Source organism: Amphiura filiformis, chromosome 4 (assembly GCF_039555335.1).
Source record: "Amphiura filiformis chromosome 4, Afil_fr2py, whole genome shotgun sequence".
In the NCBI taxonomy this organism is placed as follows: Eukaryota; Metazoa; Echinodermata; class Ophiuroidea; order Amphilepidida; family Amphiuridae; genus Amphiura; species Amphiura filiformis.
In genome coordinates, this window is record NC_092631.1 from 12,187,782 (window position 1) to 12,214,620 (window position 26,839).

Genomic DNA, 26,839 nt, shown 5'->3' on the forward strand with positions numbered 1-26,839 from the left:
CTCCTGCAAGAACTAAAAAAATTAGCTTGGGATCTCTTGATCTTCATATTTTTCTGATTTTTTGAAAATGGACTTTTTTGGAAAAGTGAGGTGATGTTTTGTTTGTTTTTGTTAAATTAATGACATTGGTTTCCAGTGGCCTATACTAGGATTGGTACGGTAGCGCCCGCGGCAAAAAACAAAATTGGAGCCTCTACCCCCCCCACGGCCGCGAAAGGCGCGAATATCTTTATATAGACGCGGGCAATGGCGTATAGCTATAGGTGTTGTGGCGCCCAGGGCTAAGGATTAATACGGTAATTCCCCCCCGCGAAAATTTTGCGCTTGGACGCAGAATCGACGGAACTTGGTCAATTTGGCGCCCCCTAAGGGTAGCGCCCGGGGCACGTTGCACGTTTTAGTTCAGGTTCCCCAAAATCTTAGTGTGTAGGGCCTAAAGCAAGACTCCAGTCCATGATGAGGAATCCAAGACTCCCTCGGTGTGCAAAAACAGGAGAACAAGACACAGAGCCTCTGGCAGGGATAGCCAAGAGTAACAAAAGTCACTTTCAAAGTGACTCTGCAAAAACAACACAGCAAAACAGATCACACCGAAGGAGCTGAGACAGGATTTTTCCCCATGAACTAGAGTGGGGTAAATGAATAAACTAAACATACATAAGAAACACTCTATAAAAATCAATTCCAGCTGAGATTTTTGAAGTGCTCTTTGGAATTTGTTAAAAACCCATTTAAACTGAAAAGAAGTTGATTACGGAGATCTTGAGGAAGTTGCGGATCAAAAAAAGCAGGAAATCTGTTGAAAACAGCTAGTGAATTTAAAACCATCTGTGCGAGCATAGGTGTGACTAAATTTTAAATTCTCGTTGTGGCGGGGATTCACTGAGATAAACTTAAAGGGATTGATATCATACCTCCCATACAAACATTTTGAAACAAAAGACAAAGCAAGGTAAATATATCTGTTACGCATAGAAGATAAACCAAGCATTTCTAATCTGAAATTGTAACTAAGCTCCCCCCGGGAGCAGGAACACAAACTCGAGCCAGAAGTTTTTTGGTTTTTTCAAGTGATTTTAAATGACCAATTTGGTAAGGGAGCCATCCTGATATTCCGTATTCCATAATCAAATATTGGTCATACACATTATAGGCCTAGGTCTATAAGAAGTTAACCACTCACTCCACAGAGATGGTAGGCCCACTTAATTGTAAATGAATACCGGTATAGGCCTACATATAACTAGGCCTATAGCCTATAGGCCTATAGTATAGGGCCTACTGATGGAACTACTGATATAAGTTTACACCCAGGGTGCCGTTTTGCCCCCATAGGGGTGTTCCGTTTTGCCCCGATAGTGGGGCAAAACGGATTTATTTTTTTGAAAATAGTTCTTCATTTTTATAAAAATTTGTAAGATTCAAGTTATATTGGTTAATGGTATATTAAAGGTAAATACAAACTTCAACTGAACATATACTTTTTACAGTCATATTACTTATGGTGACGTCACAGAGCATCCTCGAAGTTAAGTGTTCCGTTATGCCCCACCTTCCCCTAGGCCTATGTAGGCCCAAATTCACTGAGGAAATTGTTGGTCGCCGCCCCGGAGCCCCGTTGTAAATGCCAAAAAAGGCAATTTTTCGGCAATTTTCCTACGGGATTGTCTAAATTCTGCCATTGATTGGGGCCACGTGCCCCCCCAGTGCCCCTATGACGCAACGCCACTTTACCATAAATCCCATATATCCGCCCTCCCAGGCGAGACGGTACTATATCCGTGCCCAAAATTGCTTGCCCCCCCCCTCCCCCCTTCGACCTGCCAAAATATCACTTGACCCCCCCCCCCCCTATAATTCACCACCCCGGGGTAGGCCTAGGCCTACACATTGCACCACCCCTAAATATCATGAAATCGCACACCACCACACAGTGTCTTCGACCCTATATCTTCATGGCAGGAATCGCCATGGTAGGTTAAATCCACAGCCACGATTAGCCATTTGGTTCAAACCTTTAAAGCTCTTTTAAACTAATAATTAGTCGAGGGACATAACTAAGGCTACTCACAATAGCCGGGTAATCGATCTTGGTTGTGCGTGATTAAGCTTGTATACCCCATTGAGGTCAATGGTCATCGACTTTTATACTGCCTACAGTGAGTGCAGCTGTACTACACGCTGCACGCTGTAGTCCATAACAGGACCAACGCAATATAAAATGGTCAAATTTTGAGTTCAAAGCGCACGGCCAATTTTCAAAGCGCATTCTAGCGACTATCATATCTGTTCAACACGTATTTCCAAGTTTATGAGACCAAATCTGGTTTCTTGAGAAAAAAATCATGACGGGAGATATTCATCATTTTCTAACCCGGTATCAGAAGATTTTCGTCTGATATCAAAATCGTGCATAGCAATTCACGTGTATCGATCCCGTGTATTCATTTTAGTGTCCCTTCTGCACCAAATAATTATTAGCCAGGCGGTGTCGGTGTGCACCATGCATAAATGAGGCTCAGACAGACTCAACCATCACGCGTATCGCCATTTCAGACGTCCTAAATTTAGGCTTATAATTATATTTTCTTAAAGTAGCAACAGGTCGAGAAAACGTCGATTGATCGCAAATTACGCGAAGCGCAGTGTGTGAGCGTTTCAAACAACCATGATATGAACGACGATCTGTGATTGGTTGTAGTGAAAAAGGCATACACCTTGGTAACATCTTTTACAGCTTTCCGTGACAAAAAGAAAAGTTTATATATTAATGATTTACATGTTTTAAATAATTGCAAACCATTTATAGACAGTCTTGCTTAAAATGCTTCGATTTTGATGATACAATCAACGTTTAGCTACTTAGTTAAACAACCAATCACAGTGGATGATAATTGTATGTAGGCTGATTTCGTCTTTGATCATATTTTGCGGCTTTTCCGAACATGACCCGGGCTCCAGATAGAGCTGTCACAATACCTGTATGAGCAGTATCACAGTCATGAGGGGAAACCCCAACAATCTAGATGTTTTCTAGGCGAAATCGAGCAAAAATAGGATTCCGACAAGGTCACGTGGTCATTTGATTCGGAAAATGGCGGACAGCTGCTGTATTCAGCGTGTAGTTTATAAATAGAAGACCAAAATACAACGTACTCGCTCTACATCCCGTCACGGAATCCCGTTCACAATAACATTAGGACCAGTCTCTCTCTATTGATGTGAAAGAGATCGGGTAAAACATGAAAAGAGGAAGGGGAAGACCTCGCGGATCTGCCAATGCTTCTCGTGAGTCTACTCCATCAACTTCAAGTGAAACAAAACGCAAGAAGGTCGGCCGCGGCCGTGGCGGTCGAGCTGCACCGAGCGATGCCAGCAACAGCCGGGAAGCATCGGCGGCACCAAGTCCATCCAGTTCTCGGTCAAGCACTCCAGTATCCGTGAGTAGATCTTCGACACCGTCATTAACTCCTGCTGCACGCCGGAGTACACGGGCAGCAGCCCAAAAGAGCAAGCAGCTCATTCAAGAAGTTATTTCTGCCCAAAAATCACTATCAGTATCAGCAACAACAACATCAACACCAAAACAACCAAAGAAACCAGTCAAAAAATATAAACCAGCAGACAGTTCTGATGAAAGTGAACCAGATGAATATTATGAGGAAAGTGATGTGGAAGAAGACGAGGAGAGTTCGTCACATTCTTCAGCCTCAGAAGCGGAAGCTGAAAGTGATGTATCAGAGGAAAGTGAAGCCAGCGTTGAAAGTGGTGCAAGCAGCACACCAGGTCGGAAGCGTGTCCCGCCAAGAACTTTCAGACCACCAACGCCAGTTTGGTTAGAAAAAGAAGATGTCCCCCCGTTAGATCTGCCAAAATCTTCAAATGATCTTCTTATTGAGAACAAGGACCTTCTGGATGCAATTGCTGTGTATGAAGTTCTCAGACATTTCCATCAGCAGTTGAGATTATCCCCTTGCCGATTTGAAGATTTTTGTGCAGCGCTTGTCAGTGAAGAGCAATGCAACATGCTAGCAGAAATACATATTTCACTAATGAGAGCATTATTACGTGAGGAAGATGGTAACAGTACAACCTTCGGGCCTCATGATTGCCGAGACAGCATCAACATTCAGCTATTCCTTCTTGATGGTATGACTTGGCCAGAAGTTGTTAGATCATATATCGAATGTGACAAAGAATACCATGAATATCTCCCCTATGTTGAAGCAGAAAATTATCCATTTTTAACCGTAACTGACAAGGTCAAAGTTCTTTTATTTTTGACTGACCAATTTCTCGCTTCCAACAAAGTACGAGAAGAAATCTTAGGCGAGGGTGCAATTCACGTATGATGATCATTGTCCATAACTGTCACAGACTGGGAGACTTGTTGTGTTGTGAGACATGTTCAGCAGTGTACCATTTAGAGTGTGTAGATCCCCCTTTGTATGAAGTTCCAGAAGATGATTGGTTATGTGCAGTTTGTTTGGAACATCAGGTTCCAGGAGTTGTGGATTGCATCTCAGAAGTTGAAAAAAGTGGAATGTTGATTCGGCACGAGCCACTTGGTTATGACCGCCATGGGAGGAAATACTATCATGTCAGCAGACGGATTGTTGTGTAAGTGCCAATTTTAAAATTGACTGTGATTGTAATTCATCTCATGTTTGTCAGAAACCTACAATTTTTATATCATCATAAGTCTGAAAGTGTAAGGAAGACAATTTTATAGGGTATAAAATATACAATATATACAGGGTGCCACAAATAGGGTGGAAAATTTATATTTTGGTTCAAAAAGTATAAAATTTTGTTCCTCTCTTACTAACATAAACACCGGTTCTGGCAGTGCTAAAACTTAAATGTGCTATTGTAGGCTCTCAAAAAGCAAACTTGTAAGGATGAGTTATGTTGCCTAAGGTAGGTATGTTCATAAAATTTTGAAGTTCAATATTTTTAGCTGAAAGTTCTTTCATTTGAAAGAGAATCAAATTACCTAAACAATAAGGGGTCAATCATGTTTCTAGTGCATATACTTTTGAAGTTACAGACAAAAATAGTGTCACCAAATTGACCAAAATTTTGTGTGTGAAATTGTGACAGGCACATACAATGTACACTACTGTATGTGACCCCAGATGACCTCCTATTCTTTACTGTAAGAAAGCTGTTTTGGATGGTCTTGATTTACACACAAATTGCTTTTGAGCTAAATCGAGTGTCAACTTGGTGGAACATGGATTGCACTATGTGATAGACATTTTGGATTTTTTGCTTTTCGAAACCAAGTGAAATTTAACTCACTACAATATTTCGTCCTATGCGTCGAAGGACTTCATCAGGTATGACTGATTTTGGTCATCTGATCCACTTTCCCGGCAAACAAGTTTGAGTGGGTTCCGGTATTCCTAGTCTCTTTTGCAGACTTCAGAAGTGGATCGTAGACATGACTCAAGAGGTAGGTGCCCTCCTCCCTGTTTAGGGTGTTGGTGCCCCGTCTTCTAATCTCCATTGCTTCTCTGACATGTAAATTGTTCAATTTTTATGCCTCCACCGCGAGGCATACTGTTTTTGCAATGTCCGTGCTTCCGTCCGGATGCTATATCTCGGGCACGGATGGACGGATTGACTTCAGATTTTCAGGATAGGTGGGTCATGGTCAGAAACTCTGGCTACTTTTTTTTTGGGTGAGGTTCAAGGTCATATACTAAAAGCTCATACAGGGAAATTGAGCATCAAAAGTATCCAAAATGTTCACCAAAATTAAATTATGACACTATTTCATAGATGTATAGATATTAAAAATACTTCACAATAACCACCTGCAAATGCCTTTAAAAGGCCAAGTTTGAGCTAATTCTGTCTCAAATTCGTATTTTTTTCTGGTGCTGCAGCGGCCATCTTTATAGTGCGCCCTCAAAATTTTTTGTCAATATAATATTAAATTAAGACACATGAGGGCGCACTAACTGAGAGTAACTAAATACTTCCAGACGGTGATTGATGACTAAAACCAGGTAAAAAATTAGCGCCAACCCAAAATGACTTTGTTAAGCGCCCTGGGCACTTATTGGAATGAATACGGTACATGTTGGTACTTCACATGACCTCATCAAAAATGAATTTTTTAATCACTCCATTTATATCCTATGTACATGTATAATGTATTTAACATAACCGCATCCACCTGCACCGCATCCGTGTGCACTGCCACCCCTGGGATTTTCCATTCTAAGTGATGCCATCTTTTTAAAGAATACTGTGTGAGTTAATGCTTCTCTACACTGAATCTATAAAATTAGGCTTAAAATGAGGTATCAACCACTGCTGTGGGACAAGGGGTTGTGAAGTTGCAATCAAATTCGTAGCACAGTTTTCGAAAAAGTGTTATTCCGCCACCCTTTTGGGGAGCCCAACTCACGACATGCCACCAATAATATTTATTTGAATTACCAAAATATAAATACCGTATGAACCACCCGGGTATAAGCCCACCTTCGGCTATAAGCTCACCCCCTATTTTTCAAAACATTCTGGGAACATGGGGTGCACTCAGGTATAAGCCCAGTACCGGTACTAAATTTTGGCCAAGTTCTTTTTTTATCAATGCTTTGCTCTCATATTTAAGAACAAATATAAAAAAATATCAATTGACACAGATGATCGAAATTACTGGTACATTGGGCATACAAATGGGGGATGATTGTTTTTGTTTAAAAGCCCACCCCCATTTTTGAAGTGAAATCTGCCATCGGGGGGCTTATACCGAGTGGTTCTGGTAATAATATAATTCAATAGTACAAATAAATGGTAATTCAGGTGTTACATAACATAATTCATAAAAGAAATCACAAAAATATTACATTAGAATATTTTATAGTTTGATAACTGAGCTGCAATGAATTGTTGAAAGTGCGTGTACAGGGGATACTCAACAAAATCAAATGTGAGCAACTAACAAGCAAAATAAAGCAAAAAGTTCAAAAGCAAAACTATTATACCTTTTTGGAAAGCTTGTTCCAAAATGTGAATCATATGTGATGTATTTGAAATGTAGAATAATCAAGCTATATCGGCCACCCATTTATCAAAAAAATAATACCGTATAAATGAATTTAATGAAAACAATATTTTTTCACAAAGATAATAAAAATTCATGGTTAAGGGGCTAAAAGGTGCTAACAAAAGATGCAACTTGCAGAAAGAAACCAATGTCATAAAAATAAAATAAAATCCAATGTATCAAAAAGTGGCCCGAATAGCCCTGGTTTAAATGTTAATTCAGGAAGTTTTTCCTGTCCATTTTAAACCAAAATAATGAGGTAAAATGAAAGAAAGCCTGTAGATTAAAACATGTTTTATCTTAGCTGCATATTAAACTGTGCTCATTTTTCCTCTCCATTCATTTCCAAGTGAGAGTGATGATAATGATGTGCGGTACTACAGCAGCAGGCGGCAGTTTGAGGAGCTGCTACATACATTGGACCCAATCCACTGGGAGCGAGATCTATTCAGGCTTTGCTAGAATCCAAGACTGAGATTCTAGCGCATATGGATAAAACAGAAGAGCTTACAAACAGTACCAGAGGCAATCAGAAGTCGGCACTTCAAAGGAGCAATGGTAAGATGTGCCAATTTAGATTTTCATTGTATCTTTGTGTTTTTATCAATAATCAATAAAGTTTTAAATGAGCTAAAATGACAGAAAAGGCTCATCAATATGTAATTTTTGCGAATATTGTGCTAAAAATCCGTGCATAAATTTTATGTTCAGGGTACTTTTATTTTGCGCACTTTTGCCTTGAATATATTTGAATAATTAATTAGCATTTAAATACAAATTAGCTCATTCATTAATTATGGAGAGGGTGGGTAGACAATATAATACATTGTACATTAGAACATATTAGAAATAGGGTCAGTCCATAATAATATTTATTTGAATTACTTGCAAAATACAAAGTAACAAAATAACAGTACATTTATACACACTTTACATTTCTTATACATGACTAAAGCAAGTAATTCAGGATGAGTGAATGGGCTAAAAGCCCAAACACAGAAGTGCCCACTCATCATGTCAAATCAACCAATTTTCGGAAAAGTTCCCAACTGACCCTCTCAAATTTTGATGAAATTCCATCAGAATATAATAATCTTTTGTGGCCACAATGAAACCATATAAAAATTTGGCCTCATACATGTAAGCCATGTCGTTTGTGAGAAATGAAGTTTGGCCCGGACCCCCCCTTTTTTTTTGGCACTTGTGATCATTAGTGTCATTGGTGATTTTTACCAACTTTGGTCGCTCATAACTTTTTGTTCTAAACAGATAAGCTGCAATGTTGCATTCTAGCTAATCTTATGTTAAATTTTCAGAATCTGGCTCTAAATTTCAGATATCTGCTTTCCTTTTAAAGTTATGAGCTCCCAAAGTTGGTCATTTATTCAACCGCAAGTGTGATTTTGTCATTTTGGGGCCTGTGGGTCCCCTGGTGCCAAAAATATGACTCAAATGTCATACATTGTCTATGGGTACATTTATTTTTACATAAATTTCAATAATAGTTTAATACGGTACCCGTGTGTCGTCTATGGAAAACTTACATTACTAAGGGAAACATATGTTACCATTAGATTGAAGGAGTACTGCAAGCTCTTTAGTTAACAATTAAAAAACCAATTGTTTTGGCATAAAACAAATGCAAAAAATGTCGCCTTTTAGTTCAAAAAGAAACTTTTGGAAAAGGGGAATTGATTCCCTCAAAAAAGAATGGAAAATTTAGATGAAACTTAACAATACTTTTCATTGAGGTTATTTTCTGTAATTTTCTTTCCTAAGTACTTATAAATAGTGACGAACTGGATCGATATTGGCCCGATATTGGCCAGATCGGATGTGGATCGGGATCGGTAATAATCCCCTCAATTACCGATCCTGTGAACCGATCCAACATTGTTTGATAAAAGATATATTCCGACCTGAACGATGTTAAAAACAATGAAATAATAATAAATACTGAAGTACATGACGTGTTCCCACAATAGTTACAAAGTTCAAGAAACAATAAACCTTACGTTATATCACATAATTAACCCTATAATGCCTCGTACATGACTGTATATACTTCCGCATTTTACGCTGCAGCGCTGTATGTGTGAGCTTGTTGTTATCGTAAACATGCTACTGCGCACCATGTCTGCGCAAGTTCACGAGTTCATGGTACACGGGTTAACGAACTTTGAGAAGCAAGCCAGAATTTACCAGATTAGTACTTGGTACACATGTTTGTTTACAACAACGCAAGTTGTCATAAAAGAGTTATTTTGTGGGAAATCAAGTAATTCTTTCAAGATAAAATACTCAATATATGTACTGTACTACTGAGAGCTACTGAGCATACATATGGCAGTGTTAAAATGTGTCACAGTCGTCATTCATTCTGAGTCAGAACATAGCCCTAACGTGGATCAGATCTGGATCGGGATCGGCCGATCTGAAATTTTTTGGATCGGGGATCGGCAATTTCCGATCTAGGGTGGATTGGTTCATCACTACTTATAAATGCATGGTAGCGTTATCTCATCTTCTCTGGTTATAAGAAAACAATACACAGGTACATGTAATCGGGCACAGTTTTAGTACTTACATTTTAATAGGGTTTTAAAATTAATGGTAACATATATGTTTCTGTCACGTAGGTTAGCTTCAGGCCTGACAAGTATGTTGGAAATGTGTTAATGAAATAATGTTAATAAAGTTAAAATAAATCAAGTGCACCTGCGGCTATAATTTGCTCAACAGTTTATAGTCACTTTATGGTAACATACGTTTCATTTCTTAAAAATACAGTCTGAATTTTTGAATTTCCTAGGAGTTCTTTCTCAAATACATTATATACGGTACATACAATGTAAATCATGTGGACTTGAAAACATTACTATCAATCATATAGCTTGCACGATAAACAGTATATTTAAGCAGCATGGATACTGATATTGGACTCTCATTCTTGACATTTGCTTAAAAAGTTACCTTTTTCAGAGTCTTGGTTAGCAGCGACGTAGCTTGCGACACCATCACGGCGTCTTCATTCAGCGTAGTGTTTACAATTAATCCTCCGGTCACGTTAAAACTGCACTCAAGGCAAACAGCTATAAGTCCTGGATGTTCAAAACCCTGAAACCAAAGAAAAAGAAAGATCGCAAGGAAACAACTGGACAGTATGAGCGTAAAATCAACGTCCCCTTGCCATACATCAAAGGACTTTCTGAAAAGTTATCCTACATTTTCTGTGACCACGGGGTCAATGCTTATCACAAACCGGTCAATACCATCAGATCCTTTTTAGTACACCCAAAGGACAAGACCCCCAACACCAACAAATGTGGTGTTATTTACAGAATCAGCTGCCCCGAATGTGAGAACACTTATGTTGGCGAGACAAGTAGAAATCTTGGCACCCGGTTCAAAGAACATACTAGAACCACCACCACCCGAACAGCTGGTGACATCCCGCTATCTCTATAAGGACCGCTATCTCTAAGGTTCGCTATCTCTAAGGTTCGCTATCACTAACGTGTAAAGTCTATGGAGATCAGAATCCCGCTATCTCTAATAGAGAAAATGGTTCGCTATACCTAAAAAAAGGTCCGCTACTTCTAAGGTTCGATATCACTAATTTAGAATAAGGTTCACTAGTTCTAAGGTTCGATATCACTAATTTGATATAAGGTTCGCTATCACTAATTTAAAATAAGGTTCGCTATCACTAATTTTGAATAAGGTCCGCTATCACTAATTTATTGAAGGTTCGCTATCTCTAAGGTTCGTTATCACTAATTGCAATAAAGGTCCGCTATACCTAAGGTTCGCTATCACTAATTTTGTTTAGTGTTCGCTATCCCTAATTAATTAAGGTTCGCTATCTCTAAGGTTCGCTATCACTAATTTTGATTAGGGTGCGCTATACCTAAGGTTCGTTATCACTAATCTTAAATAAGGTCCACTATCTCTAATTTTAAATAAGGGCCACTATCTCTAATTTTAAAAAAGGTCCGCTATCTCTAATTTTAAAAAAGGTCCGCTATCTCTAATTTCAAATAAGGTCCGCTATCTATACCTTATTTAAAATTAGAGATAGCGAACTCGTGATTTAAAAATAGCTAACCTTATTTAAAATTAGAGATAGCTAACCTTATTATAAATTAGAGATAATAACCTGTTTGAAATTAGAGATAGCGAACCTTATTTGAAATTAGTGATAGCGAACCTTAGAGATAGCGAACCTTAGAGATAGCGAACCTTAGAGATAGCGGACCTTATTTGAAATTAGAGGTAGCGAACCTTAGGGATACCGGGATTGTTAAAATTAGAGATAGCGGACCTTATTTTAAATTACTGATAGCGAACCTTAGAGATAGCGAACCTTCAATAAATTAGTGATAGCGGACCTTATTTAAAATTAGAGATAGCGAACCTTATTTAAAATTAGTGATATCGAACCTTAGGAATACCGAACCTTTTTCAAAATTAGTGATATCGAACCTTAGGTATAGTGGACCTTTTTCGTAATTAGTGATAACGAACCTTAGGGATAGCGAACCTTAGAGATAGCGGTCCTTAGAGATAGCGAACCGTAACCGAACAGCTGTCGGTGACCACAAAGCTGATCACAAACACGACATCAGCATGGACGATGTGGAAGTCATCGGCAGGGAGGATCGTTTCTGGAACAGAAAGATCAGGGAAGCCATAGAGATAAAGACACTAAAACCTACACTCAACAGGGACGCCGGATACGACCTGCCCGCCATCTACAATGATCTGCTGACACTTGACCACCCATCAGGTGGTCATGTGACCGGAGGATTGTAAACACTACGCTGAATGAAGACGCTGTGATGGTGTCGCAAGCTACGTCGCTGCTAACCAAGACTCTGAAAAAGGTAACTTTTTAAGCAAAAGTATATTTAAGGTTATGAACTATTTTAAACTGTTGCGATTTGGTCGTTCACAGTATATTGCGAATGGTAGTGAGCTTTGGCAAAAACTGCATTGCTCAATTCAAAGCGAATGTGTAGAAGAATTCAAATATCACAGATATATTTGTTAGGTCCAATGGTTCTTGAGTTATGTTGTAAAGAGGGCTGAAACAACAACACTTTTGTAAAACGTACATAACTCATTAACGCGGCTGTGTACTATAGACATTGTTTCTTTCACGAAATTGAGTTTTTTTGATATTTTTGTACTTTGATATGTATTTTATAAATACAAAGAATGAAAATCCAGATTTGTAAACTCCAGCTGCAATATTTTAAGGATTTTATTTCACTATTCCACTCGTGTTTGAAATTGAAAAGGAAACAAAATCTTTGTTGTACCAGCCAGGGTACACGCGCGCAACAACGCATCGCGTTGCGTATCACGCAATTTGTTAACGCACAAATCGCTACGATACGCGACGCTTATCTGCATGCATGCGGCGCATCTTATGGAAACAACACGAAGCGCTAATTTCACAAAAACCTAGTGGTCAAATGGCTCCGTTTTAGCTGATAAAATGTGGGTTTTTCAAGTTCTTTCCCCGATTTAAATATCAAGTTATGAATGGATTTCGCTCAAACTTCTCAAGGGGCCGTGGATTTACCCGATGTTTATGTAATGTAAGGTAGAAAAATAAAAACTGCCGCATTCTCCTGCGAGATTCGATGAAAGTGCAAAATGTGACCACTTTAAACTTCAACGGCCATTATTTCAATGTTCATTTTCTCGGTAAAAAGACGATTTAGGTACACGATAACTCAATAAATACAGCATCTATAGGTAAGCAAATATGATCATCGTAAAAAGCATGATCGACTCAAGAAACAGTTTTCTCTTTTTTTTATATTTTGGTCTATTTCCGATTTTAGGCATCATTTTGTGCACATAGGCGTTTGTGAATTTTAAAAGTTCAATTTGATGCCTTATATGGTCAATATCTCAAAAAATAAGGCCAATATCAAAAAAAATAAAAAAACGTTTTTGGAGCGGAGCCTCAAGATTGAGCTAAAAACAAAATAAAATATTTTGGAAAGAGTGTTTTTTGTTATGATGTACCTAACAAATATTGCCAAAAACTCACTTTTTGTGATTTTCTTCATAATTGTTGTTTTTACCCCAAATATGAATTTATATTAAGATTTATTGATGTCTTGCCTTCATAAAAATGTATACTTTTATATGTCTTGCATGAATAATTACAAAGTTATTGCACTTTTACTACATGCATGTCTGAGAGTACACAGCCACCTTAACAACAAAACATTAAACAAGTTTTCAAGGTATAGGATTCGTAGAATGAACTTTTGAAAAACATCAATGTGTTATTTTTCAATAATATATGGATCTAGATAATGAACATTGATTTTTTGGTTGCTTCGACCAACAATACCTCGTCTACCCTTAAGGACACTTTGGTTCAATTTCAGTGTTTGCAACGACTAAGGTACAATGTATGTGTTTTAAACATATCGGGGTAACCTTGCGACAAAATTCAATGTGTGCAACACAATTTTTAAAGTACTACCGATTTATCGGTTTTGACCCACTAGGGGCAATAAGTAATTTTTTAATTACTTACCACTTACTTACTTTCTATTTTAGTATTAAAATACTTGCTATTTTAGTATTAAATACTTGGATGTGATAAATACCAACATATTGATTGTTCTGAAGTGGGTGTCTCATCAACATGTTTAGATAATTGCTTCATTTATTAATATTTGTTTAATAATATTATAATTTCTTCAACTCCTATACAGATGAGCTGCTTGCTATCATAAAAGAGCGTGAAGAAGCAGAGGCTGAGAAGAGACAAAAGGAAGAAGACGAAGCTAAAAAGAAACAGGATGAAGAGGAGGCAAGGAAGGCCATGGAAGAAGGCAAAACAACTGGAGAAGAGATAAAAACAGACTCTCAGGAATCAAATGGTGATAAAAAGACTGATAATGAGTCTAGTAAAGCTGATGATGGAACCAATGTGGAAGTTGACCAATCTGGGGAAGAAATTACCAAAAATAAGGAGGAGGATGCATCAAAAGGCAGTGAACCAGTAGGAGAAGCCACTGCTAGTGTTAGTAGTGCACCATCAACATCAGAAAACAAAATGGACACTGAGACTAAAATGGATGCTGATAAAGGTGATGCTAGTATAGATCATTCTAGTGAGGATAAGACAACAGACAAGGTTACCAATGGTGAGGGAGAAAGTAGTAATAAGGAGTGTGTTAAAGATGATGATGCTAAGGCTGATGATATGGAGAAGAATGCAGATGCCATGGAGACAAAAACAGAAGGTAATTGTATTCTGTAGGTTTCCATTATAGGCTGGTAGAAATGTACAAGTTCATTGACCTTATTCTGCAATAATGAAAATTTGGGAACAGGCTGTTTGTTTGAAACATCATTAGTCTGATGAGTGCTATAAGTTAGGGTTTACGTAATTACAAATTTACATTATTTGCACCGAAAATGGGTTTCTTTGTTTAGAGGTTAATAATAACTGTGCATCAGATATTTGGAGGGCACTGAGAAAAATCATTTTGCCTTTGGAGCTGAGGAATATCCTGATGCCCCAAGGGATACACTTATCTATAAACTTAAGCACTAGAGTACTACTGCTTGTGATTTCCACATGACAGGAATTTTCCACATGGCTGTGTTTATACCAAAATTGATGCCAACTTCTTTTTGAGATGGTCAGAACAGAGCTGCAGCTAGCAACAGTGTTACTGATTGCTGTATTTTCGGAGATGTACAATTAGATCTAAAAAGGGATTGGCTGATCTGTCAATTTTGTGAAGAGATCTGCAGTGCAGATCTTGGGCTGGATCTGCCTGCACTAGAGAGCCCCTGATTGGTTAATTATAATCAAAATAGAGCTTAATCTCTTAGCAATTTTAAGCTTAATCCCTTTCAGCTGTACCGACTATTACCATATCTGATGGAACAATATGATATACCCCTTTTTGTAACCAATCAGAGTAGTTTATTTTTAGAAGCTGGTAATGTGACTGTTACTGCCCATCAGGTTGTAGGCCTATACATGTATAGTATGTAACTGAATAAATTAAATGTGTGTGCTTCTGAATATCAAATTTTGCAGAAAATAAAGACGAGGGAGAATCTCATGGTGTGATGACACGTTCTCGCAATCCCAACTACAAGCCTCCTCCACCTAAGAGCTCTCCATTTGTGAACTACTCCACCTCAACTCCTGTTAGGAAGGCTGTGGATTCGGATGATTCTGTCTTGGTTATCAATGCGAAGGGGGAGATCAAGAGAGTTGAGAGTAAGTTTGTATGTGTTTTTTAAATTAATAACCCCCATCGTCCCACAAACCTGACAAATTTTGCGATGATCCGGGTTCAAAATTCGGCAACCTACATGACGGCACAACAGTCTGCGGGAATACCATGAAAGCGATACGAACTGGCAATGAACAGACATGAGATTTTTCCTAAAATATGACCGTAAAGTTGCCGTACAATTTTGATTGGCATTTCGCAACCCCTTGTCTTAGTACTGGACTGGTTGATGCCTCATTTTAAGCCTAATTGTATGATTCTCTAAGTGTGCTAAAACTTAAAACAATGCAGTTTTCAATATAAAAACCACATTAATGTAAGAGAAAAATGTCAGGGGTGGAGGAACAGGCGGATGCGGTAATGGTGGTTTTTGGCAAAGTTTTTAAGCGTATCTTCATAACTATATGGCATTGGGCTGGTTAATGTATAATATTGTCAATATTATGTACCTGGGTATAATTAGGGAACAAAAAACAATTTACAACATGGTATGGTCATGTCTTTTGGCATCGGGTGTACACTTTTTCTTATTTATCTTATTTTATTTTGAGCTAAAGTTACAATATAAAACATTAAATAATGACCCAACCACAAGAAAAGTATTTTTCACACATGTTCTGAAAGGAAATTGCATGAGGAATCTGAATATTCCATTAAAAAAATTGTTGGAGATAAAAAGAAAAAATTTATAGCCAAAAGTTGCCAAAAATTATTTTTGAATTAACTTATTTTTTGTGCACCTTGTATTATCACATGTTTACTAATGTACAATTTATTCAAGTTGCTTAAGGGCTGGGGTATGAACGTTTGGACAGTATTTATTTTGGGACATTAGAGCACATCAGACATATCGAATTGCATTCTGAATACGAAGAATGTCATTCTGATATCAAATAATTTTGATTTTTTGAAATTCGCAATTTAATACACATTTTATGGCAAATCATTAAAATTGATATTTTTGATATTTAACAGTACTTGAAGTAAACTTTATAAATCTGATGATTTATACTTAAAGTGTATGTAGGTGGGATGAAAAGCCGAAGATCAATAGAAAAATTTGACCTTTTGTATTGAAGATATGGATTTTTTCCCAAAACACCAAAAAAAAAAAATTAGGTCTTTTTGGGAAAAAATCCATATCTTCAATATGAAAGGTCAAAATTTTCAATTGACCGTCGGCTTTTCCTCCTGCTACATACACTTTAAGAATATATCATTAGATTTATATAATTTACCGAGGACTGTTATATATCAAAAATTTGAAAAATATCAAATTTTTATAATTTGTCATAAAATTTGTATTATATTGTGATTTAAAAAAATTAAAATTATTTGATATCAGAAAGACATGCTTCAGTATTCAGAATGCAATTCGATAGGTCTGAGGTGCTCTCATGTCCCAGAAAAAATACTGTCGAAACGCAATAAACGCTCATTTTGGATCCCTTAAGTGAAGCAAAATTAAACTGAAAACATATCCTCCAAATTTTATACATAAGGTGCAAACAATAAAAAAAATTACAAAATACAAATCTATGGCAACCTGTCAAAAAGTAAACAAAAGAGCAAATATAAAATAAGGGAAATTTTGAAAAGCCACAGGCCTAACAAAAAGGATGAACCACAGTCAGTACCATCACCTAACTGGCATTAGTCAAATTATTCAAGTTGAATTTTGTCTTCATACAGGTAGAAAGGCAGAAAACCAATCCCTGGGATTGACAAACATCTCTATCAATGTTGGTGACTCTGACTTCCGTCTTGGAATGGAAGGTAACTACAAACTGTACAAGAATCAGTACAGCTGCAGTAGACTTGGTCTCAACAAACCACAGCATGCTGAGCTACGCGACAAAACCAGATACCTCTCACACAAATTTAGTCTCACTCAGCTGTCCGAATTCAAGTGGAATGGAACGGTTTATGGCAATAAGATTCTCACAATATCTACGTTGCGCCTGAGCATCACACAATTGGAGACAAATATCACCAAGCCATTTATGCATACCAACTGGGCTGTACATAGAAATAACTGGATCAAAGCTGTACATATGTGTAACAAGCCACATGTAAGTAGAATTTGTACCATCATGGTTTGAGTTCTGAAAATACAAGGCGTGCTACAAATCGCACTCCTTGAAATGTTAAGGCGAGCTGTCAGGTGTGCTATAATTTGCACTTGTGGAAAAGCTAAGCTCTGGACGATTTGTAAAGTGAACTATAAAACGCCCCGGGTGGGCAATTTTAAGGTGTGCCCTGCGGGAGCGTTGCACTCACTCAACTCAAAACCTGTACCATAATAATTAAATGAAAAGGATCTACAAGCTAGTGAAAATACTCAACATTAATTAGGATGTATTATCCCATGTATTTTCTCCTACCGATCATGGTCCCTAGGGGCACAAAATGTAAGTGTCATTATGGTGCTTCTCAGCATCTAAAGCAGCAATAGGCCTAGGACCAACAGGACCAGAACTTGGTATACTGATATCACTTGGTCCTCATACATGTATATTCTCAGGGACGAGGGGTCAAAATAAATTTGTTATGAGGGGGGTATTTCCTTTTTTAGCCAAAAAAGCCCTCTAGTATTTTGTTTAGGGGCGATTTTTAGGTTCCAAGGGGCTACTTTGGTTTTACTTTGGAATATGAATTATAAGTTTGTCAAGTAATTTAGCTTATTTTGAAACTATTTGTAGTATTTTAATTACATGTACATTGTACCCGCAAAAGTAGATGAGAACCCATGATTTTCATACAGGTCTCCAGGGCCTAACATTGAGCTAACATTGTGTTGTTAAAGCTTCCAAATACGGTATCCTCTGATCTCAGAGGTCTCATTGAGGAAACTTGGTGAAGGAGGTGATTGTGAATGTGAAGCTAATTGTAGTGCTTTAACAGAGCTGCATCCATGATTAATGCTAATGGTTTGTGGAGTAAGAGTTGTAAAACAAACTTGATCGCTTCAGCCGAAAAAGTAAATGAGGAGGAAAGGAAAAAAACCCGTGAAAAAACCAGGCACTCGCTAACAAGAGATCCGGTTGGTCCGAGCAGCCTGGCAAAGTTGTAAGGCAGCCAATCAAGAATGCTGAGGGGAAACAAGCCCTGCCGCAGTTACTACCTCACAAGGGTGACATTACTGATATGGCTGGAGCTGAGGTAATTAATAGTAACCGCCTTACTCCCCCGAACATCAAGAAAAAAAACCAGCCAAACCTAAACCAAACAGGGAGACCCCATGAGACCCAAGTTATTAAAAACCGCACTTAATATAGGTTCAAGGTTAACCCAGCACTATAATCATTCTGTTTTTATATTTGCACTATATAGGAGTTTGCCCTAGCATTGTCTATCTTGGAATGTGCAATCAAGCCAGTCATCTTCAACCCTGTATGGTCAGAGACCCTTGGTCACACCACCTTGATGAGAACCACCGCCATGGAGAGGGAAGAGAAAAAAAAAGCAGACAGGAAGAGGAAAGATTATGATCCATATGATGATATTTATGCAGACAGAAGCACATGGGTCAAATGTAGCTTCCCTCTTAAACATTCGGTAAGGAAGCCAAACTAGTTTACTGTGGGAGGGGGTTTGTTTGGCTTTATAATTGGTGAAAAAATGAGTCTCTGAACATCATGTATTGATATAGAAAGACATGCATGCAGTTGGGCCAGCATTTTACACTAATTGCGTGTTGCATAATGCGTACCTTTGGACTTTATTGATGTACGAAGTAACGAAATCCGAATAATGTTCGCCAATTATAAGCCAAACTACTGCATTTTAGAGATTGTGATGTTTTCTGCATACACTGTACACCAGTTCATTGATTTACCTTGAGTATGTGTAGAAGTATATGGAGCCAATATATGCGATAAGTATCCAAGCCTAACAACTAAACACCTAACAAAAAAACAGATAAATGCAACCAAAACAAAAAGCAACGTATACAATGATGAATAGCTTATGTACAAGAAGGTTTTTGTGTCGCCTGAATAATTCAGGAAGACACTAAAGTTTGTTCGGCTTATAATAGTGTATTGATATAGAATGGCATGCACGCAGTTAGGCAATGTGCTTGCGCTAGTTGCGTGTTGCGTAATGAGTGACTAGCGCACGCTTATGTGATTTTGGTTTAAAATGGCCTCACATGAAAAGTTCAAATCCAATTGCAACTAAACTTTAAGTCATAGCTGCAATATCGGAACTGAAATGTAATGGTGGAATTCAGGGTCTCATACTAAAAAAAGGTCACATTTTTGACCAAGAAATGAATAAAATGGTCTTGCATGAAAAATTCCAACCCAGTTGCAAGCTGACTTCAATCATAGCTGCACTATGGCAACTTTGATGTAGTGGTGGTTTCATGATCACATAGTGAGCTCAAGGTCATTTGAAGACAACTTGTAAAATAGGCTGAAAATGGCTTCACATTAATGTAGTTCAAGGTCACATGTTGAGGTCAAAGGGCATTTGAAGTCAACCTGTAGGGTTATCGTAAAAGCAGGCGACACTTGTGGTTTGAGAATCCCCTTGTTCTGTAAATTTTTTGGTATGGCATTCTATATTTTTAGTACGATCTGAAAACTCTTTACTGGTCTCTTCTGCAAGAGATCTTTTGTATGTATTCTGCATTATTGCCATAACAAATCGCAATTGAGCCATTCTTCTGGAACGTTTATGACCAAAAAGCGATAAAATTTGAACTTATTTCGCTCTAGTTTTTTACATACTGTACTAACCTGGGGTTTATTGATCGATGTAACATTAGTTTAGTTTTGGAGCAGTGGTCAAACAAAGATTGGTAATGTTGTGACATTGTAATATGGAATATAGTTTGCAGGATAGATGCTTTGAAGCTCCTGTATTTTGTTTTGTTACCTCTGGTAACTTGTATGACATTTTGTATTTGCTTGTATGCTAATTTATGTGTGAAAAGTGAGGCTTGTGAAAGTGTTTCTGTAGTTACTAATAATGCTATGAATGTTCTTGTGAACGGCCACTTAAAAAGTTTTTCCAGGAACTGTTTGCAGCGACTCAAGTGGCCCAATTGCATTTGTTGTGACAGTTTTGTGCTTGCTTGCTGTTTGGTATCATTTCCCATTCATGTATGTGTTAATCCTGATGAGGTCCAATGGTAGCAGGTGCAACATAATATTTGATTTTCAATATTTGACAAAACTTCTGAAAATCATATTTTAACTACTGGGTTAGTAAATCTACATTACATAGATGTTCATATCACCATGCTTGATTATCAAATGTATTCAACATAATTGTCCGATGCCAGTGGTAATGGATGAAATTTAGTTAAGTGGATGCAAATCCTTACGTTATGTATTCATATAAAAATCTCAAAAAAAGTAACTAACCCCCCTTAAATAATGGCCATTATTCTAAAACGGGCGATTGTATTTTTAAGGCAGTGATTCAAGCTGTTCAATAGAAGTAAAAGTATTTAAAATGTATATTTAAAAGCTTTGAATAAAAACCTCACAACTTTTAGGGTTTTTTTAAATAGCAGTTTTTCTCTGGTCCAACCTTGAATAACAAGAAAGTAAAGTTAGGATCTAAAACTTTAAAAAAAAAAATTTGTTAATTACAATATTACAAATAATTTTTTTTAATGTTTGATACAGGTATCGGGTTACCCGTCCGAAATTCTATTGATTTGTATTCAGTATAATGGAAGGAAATATGTGTAATGATATCTGAGTGTTTTTGTTCAGTATTGTTGCAAGTGCAACTTTCAAATCTGGACCTCACTACATTAAGTTGACCGGTGTTTTATTGTTTTCTAGGCTATTGTAACAAATAAGGTGTCAAAATGTGCAGAAATATATTCTGCTTACAACACATTTTACAGATCTGTAATACAATAGCCTGTTTTTGAATATTGGCCATTATTTAAAAGTGAATAGTTAGTTTTTTTGAGATGTTTACTTCAATTCTTAGTGGATTCTGTAATGAAAGCATCCAAACATGCTATTTGTTTTTGTTGTTGTAGATTTGGAAATGGAAAGGAGAAGAGTACCGTATCACAAGTGGTGATGGCTGGATGTGGATTAGTAAAACAAGGAGACGGCGACAGTTGCCTGCACCTAGTCCAGCTAAATTGTGTGTGGATGCAAGCACTAAGAAAGCTATTGAAGGTATGAGAAGGAGTGCCATGTTTGGAAAGCTTGTTTTGGTTGTAACTAGTTTGATTGCTGCTGTGATGTGGCTGACTAACCTTGTACCAAACTGTGTTGAAACCGGCTTATCTATATTGTATTTTAGAAAGGATATTATACAGTGTAGGGTATATTATCATGTGTGAGGCAAGAAAGATGGGTGTTATGCATAGTGCACCAACAGCTCCTGTGAAGAATATCGCATATTCATGAGGGCTGATCTGAGGGTATATACATCTGTGGAATTATGTTCACAGTGTTGCGTGCCTACCATAGTTTCTTCTTTATAAAGGTATGTTTATAGTTCTATGATGCCTATAAATGCTTTTATGAGAAAGATGTCAAAGACTGTGCTTTGAAAAATATGCCACAAAGGTGCAGAGTGGACTTGCATAGCATTTTATGCATACACTTGATGGAATGATTGACCCTCGTAAGCAGATGATGCCGTCCAAACTTTGCCATGTGGTGAATCGTCTGTTAGACTATGGTTGTGTATACTCATTTGTCTTACACACCTTTTTATTGTGGTCATTGATTTGCCAAATACAAGCTATACTGCTTGTATTTGTAGTACCTTCCTTGGGTAAAGCTTGCCTTACAATCATGAGCATTCCCTCACTGACCTACACATTCAGATACTCTCTTTCCTGTACTTCTACATGATAATATGCCAAGATGTTGCTTATATGTTTATTCTATGCCATTGCTTAAAACATGTTTTCTTATGCACTTGTTTCCACCAAATTTATAACAATCAATTCCTTAAAATGGTTTTGTTGAGTGTAACTGTCCATATTGATCATTGATGATACTTGCAACTTAACTTCCACCTTAATGGAGACCTTTGTTTTAGGTCAAAATGATCTGAAAGGGATGTTTTTCAATCAAAAACTATTACTGTACATACTCTAATACCATACAGATTCAATTATATAGTTTGGAAATTTGTCTTCATTTTTTCGAAAAAAATTGTCAAACAATAAAGCACATGAAAAAGGCAATTTTGTTTCGCTATCCAGTAACGAATTGCACATAATGGTGTATTTTTGTTTAAAAAATATGTATTGAAAATATGAGAGAAAACCTCCCCTAGATATTGATAAGCTCTAAATGATAGTGCAATGAGAGAAAACCTCCCCTAGATATTGATAAGCTCTAAATGATAGTGCAAAATGTTTACCATTTGCTTGCATATTTTTCAAGTTATCTTGTCACAAAAATTGTGCAATGTTGTCAAAAACAAACTGTCAAAATTATGCACAAAATGCACTTATATTTTAAAATGGTAATTTATTATTATTTATTTATTTTAATTTATATTTTCTGCAATTTTTTAAAGAATTCTTAATTCTAGCAAGTTACTGGGCATAGGGCTAAACTAGGTCAGTATGGTATTAGTAATGGTTTCAAGTCCATGTTCGATCCTAATTGATTGGATTAAATTTGTCTTTGCACTCGACAAGAATGATTAATTTTGTGAGATAAAATAATTATGAATATATATGAAACACAGTGAAAGATAATTGGTGCAACAATATTGTTTCACTCTGTTACGGTAAAAAAATACAAACCCAAAGAATTTTACCAGGAGACCATGAAAGAAAACTTGTTGCTAAATGCATATATATCGGCTGCTTTTGTGGGGATTTTTGATATAAAATTGGATCGATTGAGCCCATATTTATTGGTCGAGCTATGAGTTTTAAAATATTGGACGAGACGTAGTCAAGTCCAATATTTTAAAACTCATAGCGAGACCAATAAACATCGGGCGTAAAGCATCCAATTTTATCATTATCATTATTATGTGTTGGATCCAATATTATCACAACTTGGATCCATCAAAACATAATAATGTGGCAAAAGGGATGTAATTGTATGCAATGTGCATGTTTAGTAGACTAAACAGTGTGACCCAGCTTACTTGTGTCTTGATGTGCTGTTTGTTATTGCTAATGTGCATGTGAGTTGATATTTGTAATCTCTTTCAGCTGGTTACAACCTTGTGTTGAATGGTATTGCTGTGCCAAAGCATGTCTTACGTGGTGAGCTCTCTCTTTCTCTCTCTTTCCTCTGTGTATTCTTTGTGTACTTGTAATTTATGCATTTATTTCTGTCTACCCTTGCAAACACATGGGTCTTGTAGGGCATACATTGGTGCCATTCTGTTGGCTTGTCAGCGTGGTGTCACTCACATTAGCTTGCTTTATCATATTGGCCATTTTTGTCTCGCCTGAATGTTCAGGGAGAGACTTAGTAATCACTATGGTGTGTGTGTGTGTGTGTGGGGGAAGTGCGTAAAAGCGTTCGGAAAAAGCTTGTGAACGCGTTATCTTGAGAACCGTAAGTGCTATGATGATGAAACTTTATAGGGGTAGCATGACCAGAGGGTGTCGACCTGATTAGATTTTGAGCGCAAAATATGGTAATTAAGTACCTAATTTGCATAATTTATGCGTAATAAGCAAAATACCTTGTGAACAGATTATCTGGAGATCCGTATGGGGTACAGTGACATAACTTGGTGGGGAGTAGCGTGGCCAGATGTTCTCGACCTGATTAGATTTTCAGCGCAAAATATGCTAATTAAGTACCTAATTTGCATAATTTATGCGTATTTGATGCGTATCAAGCAAAAAAAAACCTTGTGAACAGCTTATCTGGAGATCCGTATGGGGTACAGTGACGTAACTTGGTGGGGAGTAGCAGGGCCAGATGTTCTCGACCTGATTAGATTTTCAGTGCAAAATATGCTAATTAAGTACCTAATTTGCATAATTTATGCGTATTTGATGCGTATCAAGCAAAAAACCCTTGTGAACAGCTTATCTGGAGATCCGTATGGGGTACAGTGACATAACTTGGTGAGGAGTAGCGGGGCCAGAGGTTCTCGACCTGATTAGATTTTGAGCGTAAAATATGGTAATTAAGTACCTAATTTGCATAATATATGCGTAATAAGCAAAATACCTTGTGAACAGATTATCTGGAGATCCGTATGGGGTACAGTGACGTAACTTGGTGGGGAGTTGCGTGGCCAGAGGTACTCGACCTGATTAGATTTTCATGAGGTCAAAGGTCACATACAAGGTCAAAGGTCAACTGAGGTCACCAAATCTTTTAATAATTAATTTTCAACTGTGCATCACATATCCCAATAACAGCTTGATCGGTCATGTAATTAAGGAAATATGACGACTTTAAGATAGTCGCTTTCTTTGTAAAGTATAGCAAAGTAGCACTTTCAATGAGTGATAACTCGTAAAGGAAGCATCTTTCTGTTTTGATTTATTTGATGAAATAGTTCTTTGGTATTGCCAAATTTGATTTTTCAGCGCAACATACTTTTTCCAATTTCGTGAGGTCAAAGGTCACATACAAGGTCAAAGGTCAACTGAGGTCATCAAATCTTTTAACAATTAATTTTCAACTGTGCATCACATATCCCAATAACAGCTTGATCGGTCATGTAATTAAGGAAATATGACGACTTTAAGATAGTCGCTTTCCATGTAAAGTATAGCAAAGTAGCACTTTCAATGAGTGATAACTCGTAAAGGAAGCATCTTTCTGTTTTGATTTATTACTTTGATGAAATAGTTCTTTGATTTTGCCAAATTTTTGGAAGGTCATTACGGGGTCATCCGAGGTCACTCAGGGGTCATCTGAGGTCAAGTTATTAAAAACTCGTATGGGCATGAAACTTGGTGGGTACAGTCATCATTTAAAGCCAAATTTTGGAAGGTCATTTTGGGGTCACCAGGGGTCATCTGAGGTCAAATTAGTAAAACTGTCGTATGGACATGAAACTTGGTGGGTACAGTCAACATTTAAAGCCAAATTTTTGGAAGGTCATTTTGGGGTCACCAGGGGTCATCTGAGGTCAAATTAGTAAAACTGTCGATGGACATGAAACTTGGTGGGTACAGTCAACATTTCAAGCCAAATTTTTGGAAGGTCATTTGGGGTCATCTGAGGTCAAATTAGTAAAAACTGTTGGATGGACATGGAACTTGGTGGGTACAGTCAACATTTAAAGCCAAATATTTGGAAGGTAATTTCGAGTCACCAGGGGTCATCTGAGGACAAATTAGTAAAAACTCAGTATGGGCATGAAACTTGATGGGTACAGTCAACATTTAAAGCCAAATTTTTGGAAGGTCATTTCGAGAGGCCACCAGGGGTCATCTGAGGTCAAATTAGTAAAACTGTCGTATGGGCATGAAACTTAGCACGAGGGGTACAGTCAACATTTAGAGCCAAAATTTTAGAAGGTCATTTCAGGCCACCAGGGTCATCTGAGGTCATATTAGTAAAAACTGTTGCATGGGCATGAAACTTGGTGGGTACAGTTACCATCGGCCAGATAATCGTGCCCAGCCGATAACCGCCAAATTCATTTACCTCTCTACCAACAGTTATCGCAAAAGCAGGCGGTCACAAAAGCAGGCGAGACTCGTGGTTCGAGAACCGCCTTGTAGCTGTTCCATGTCACACCCTCTGAAATAAAGGGATGTTTACTATTGCACTCCATGTGGGAAATCACAAAACATGCCATAACATAAATGACACAATTCCAAATGTTTTAACAGGTTTTTTTATCAGGGGACTCCACTCCCTAAAGAATGCAAATTATTAGTTTCTATGCTGAGATAATTGACTGGAACTGAACCAGGCCCTGTACAAAACCAGTAGGGATTTTGAAACATGACATAGGTGTGTAATGAGTAAGTGTGATAGATGGAACAACCCTGACCAAGAGAATATTACATGTGTTTGCTTGTGAACCTGAAAGATAGAATGTTCTTGAACAAGGCAAAATGTACAAATAACACTGAACATGTTTTTAACACCTATCTAGCTAACATAGTATGTGCATCTGTGTCAGTTTTGAAGTAGAAACATTTTTGTGCTTTTTTCAAAGAAACCAATGAAAGAAGAAATTTGGCTTTGGAATCAAATCAAATGAGAGATTTGATTTTACATTTGGCAGAAATTTGCTTTTTGAATAAATTGCTAATAAATAATAAACCAAATTTTATAGCAAATACATGTATTCCAAATTTATTTTTTACAAGACTTTATCATATGTGCCTCATGCTATTCTTCTACAAACTAGAGAGAGTTTTTAAGAACCAACATATGCACCATATTTTATTTACATGTACATGTTCCATAAATTAAACTTGTAACAATTACTTAAAGCTTTAAATGAAATTTCAATACCAAACATAATTTAAAGTCAGAAATAAAATATCGTATATGCATAACCCATGTGCCAGAACATCTTATGTGCATAATGCTCT

At 37.3% G+C, this 26,839-nt stretch overlaps 1 protein-coding gene across 1 annotated transcript in view; it reads left to right on the plus strand.

Moving 5' to 3' along the window:
- Window positions 1–2,953: 2,953 nt before the first annotated feature.
- LOC140149971 (uncharacterized) overlaps window positions 2,954–26,839 on the plus strand; it is a 51,712-nt gene continuing 27,826 nt past the window's right edge. The window contains 11 exon segments of the mRNA XM_072171973.1: window positions 2,954–4,343; window positions 4,345–4,362; window positions 4,364–4,620; window positions 7,414–7,508; window positions 7,511–7,621; window positions 13,810–14,343; window positions 15,153–15,338; window positions 17,047–17,426; window positions 18,688–18,912; window positions 21,365–21,509; window positions 23,525–23,578. Of these exon segments, the coding sequence (XP_072028074.1) occupies window positions 3,243–4,343; window positions 4,345–4,362; window positions 4,364–4,620; window positions 7,414–7,508; window positions 7,511–7,621; window positions 13,810–14,343; window positions 15,153–15,338; window positions 17,047–17,426; window positions 18,688–18,912; window positions 21,365–21,509; window positions 23,525–23,578 (3,106 nt within the window). The 5' untranslated portion in view covers window positions 2,954–3,242.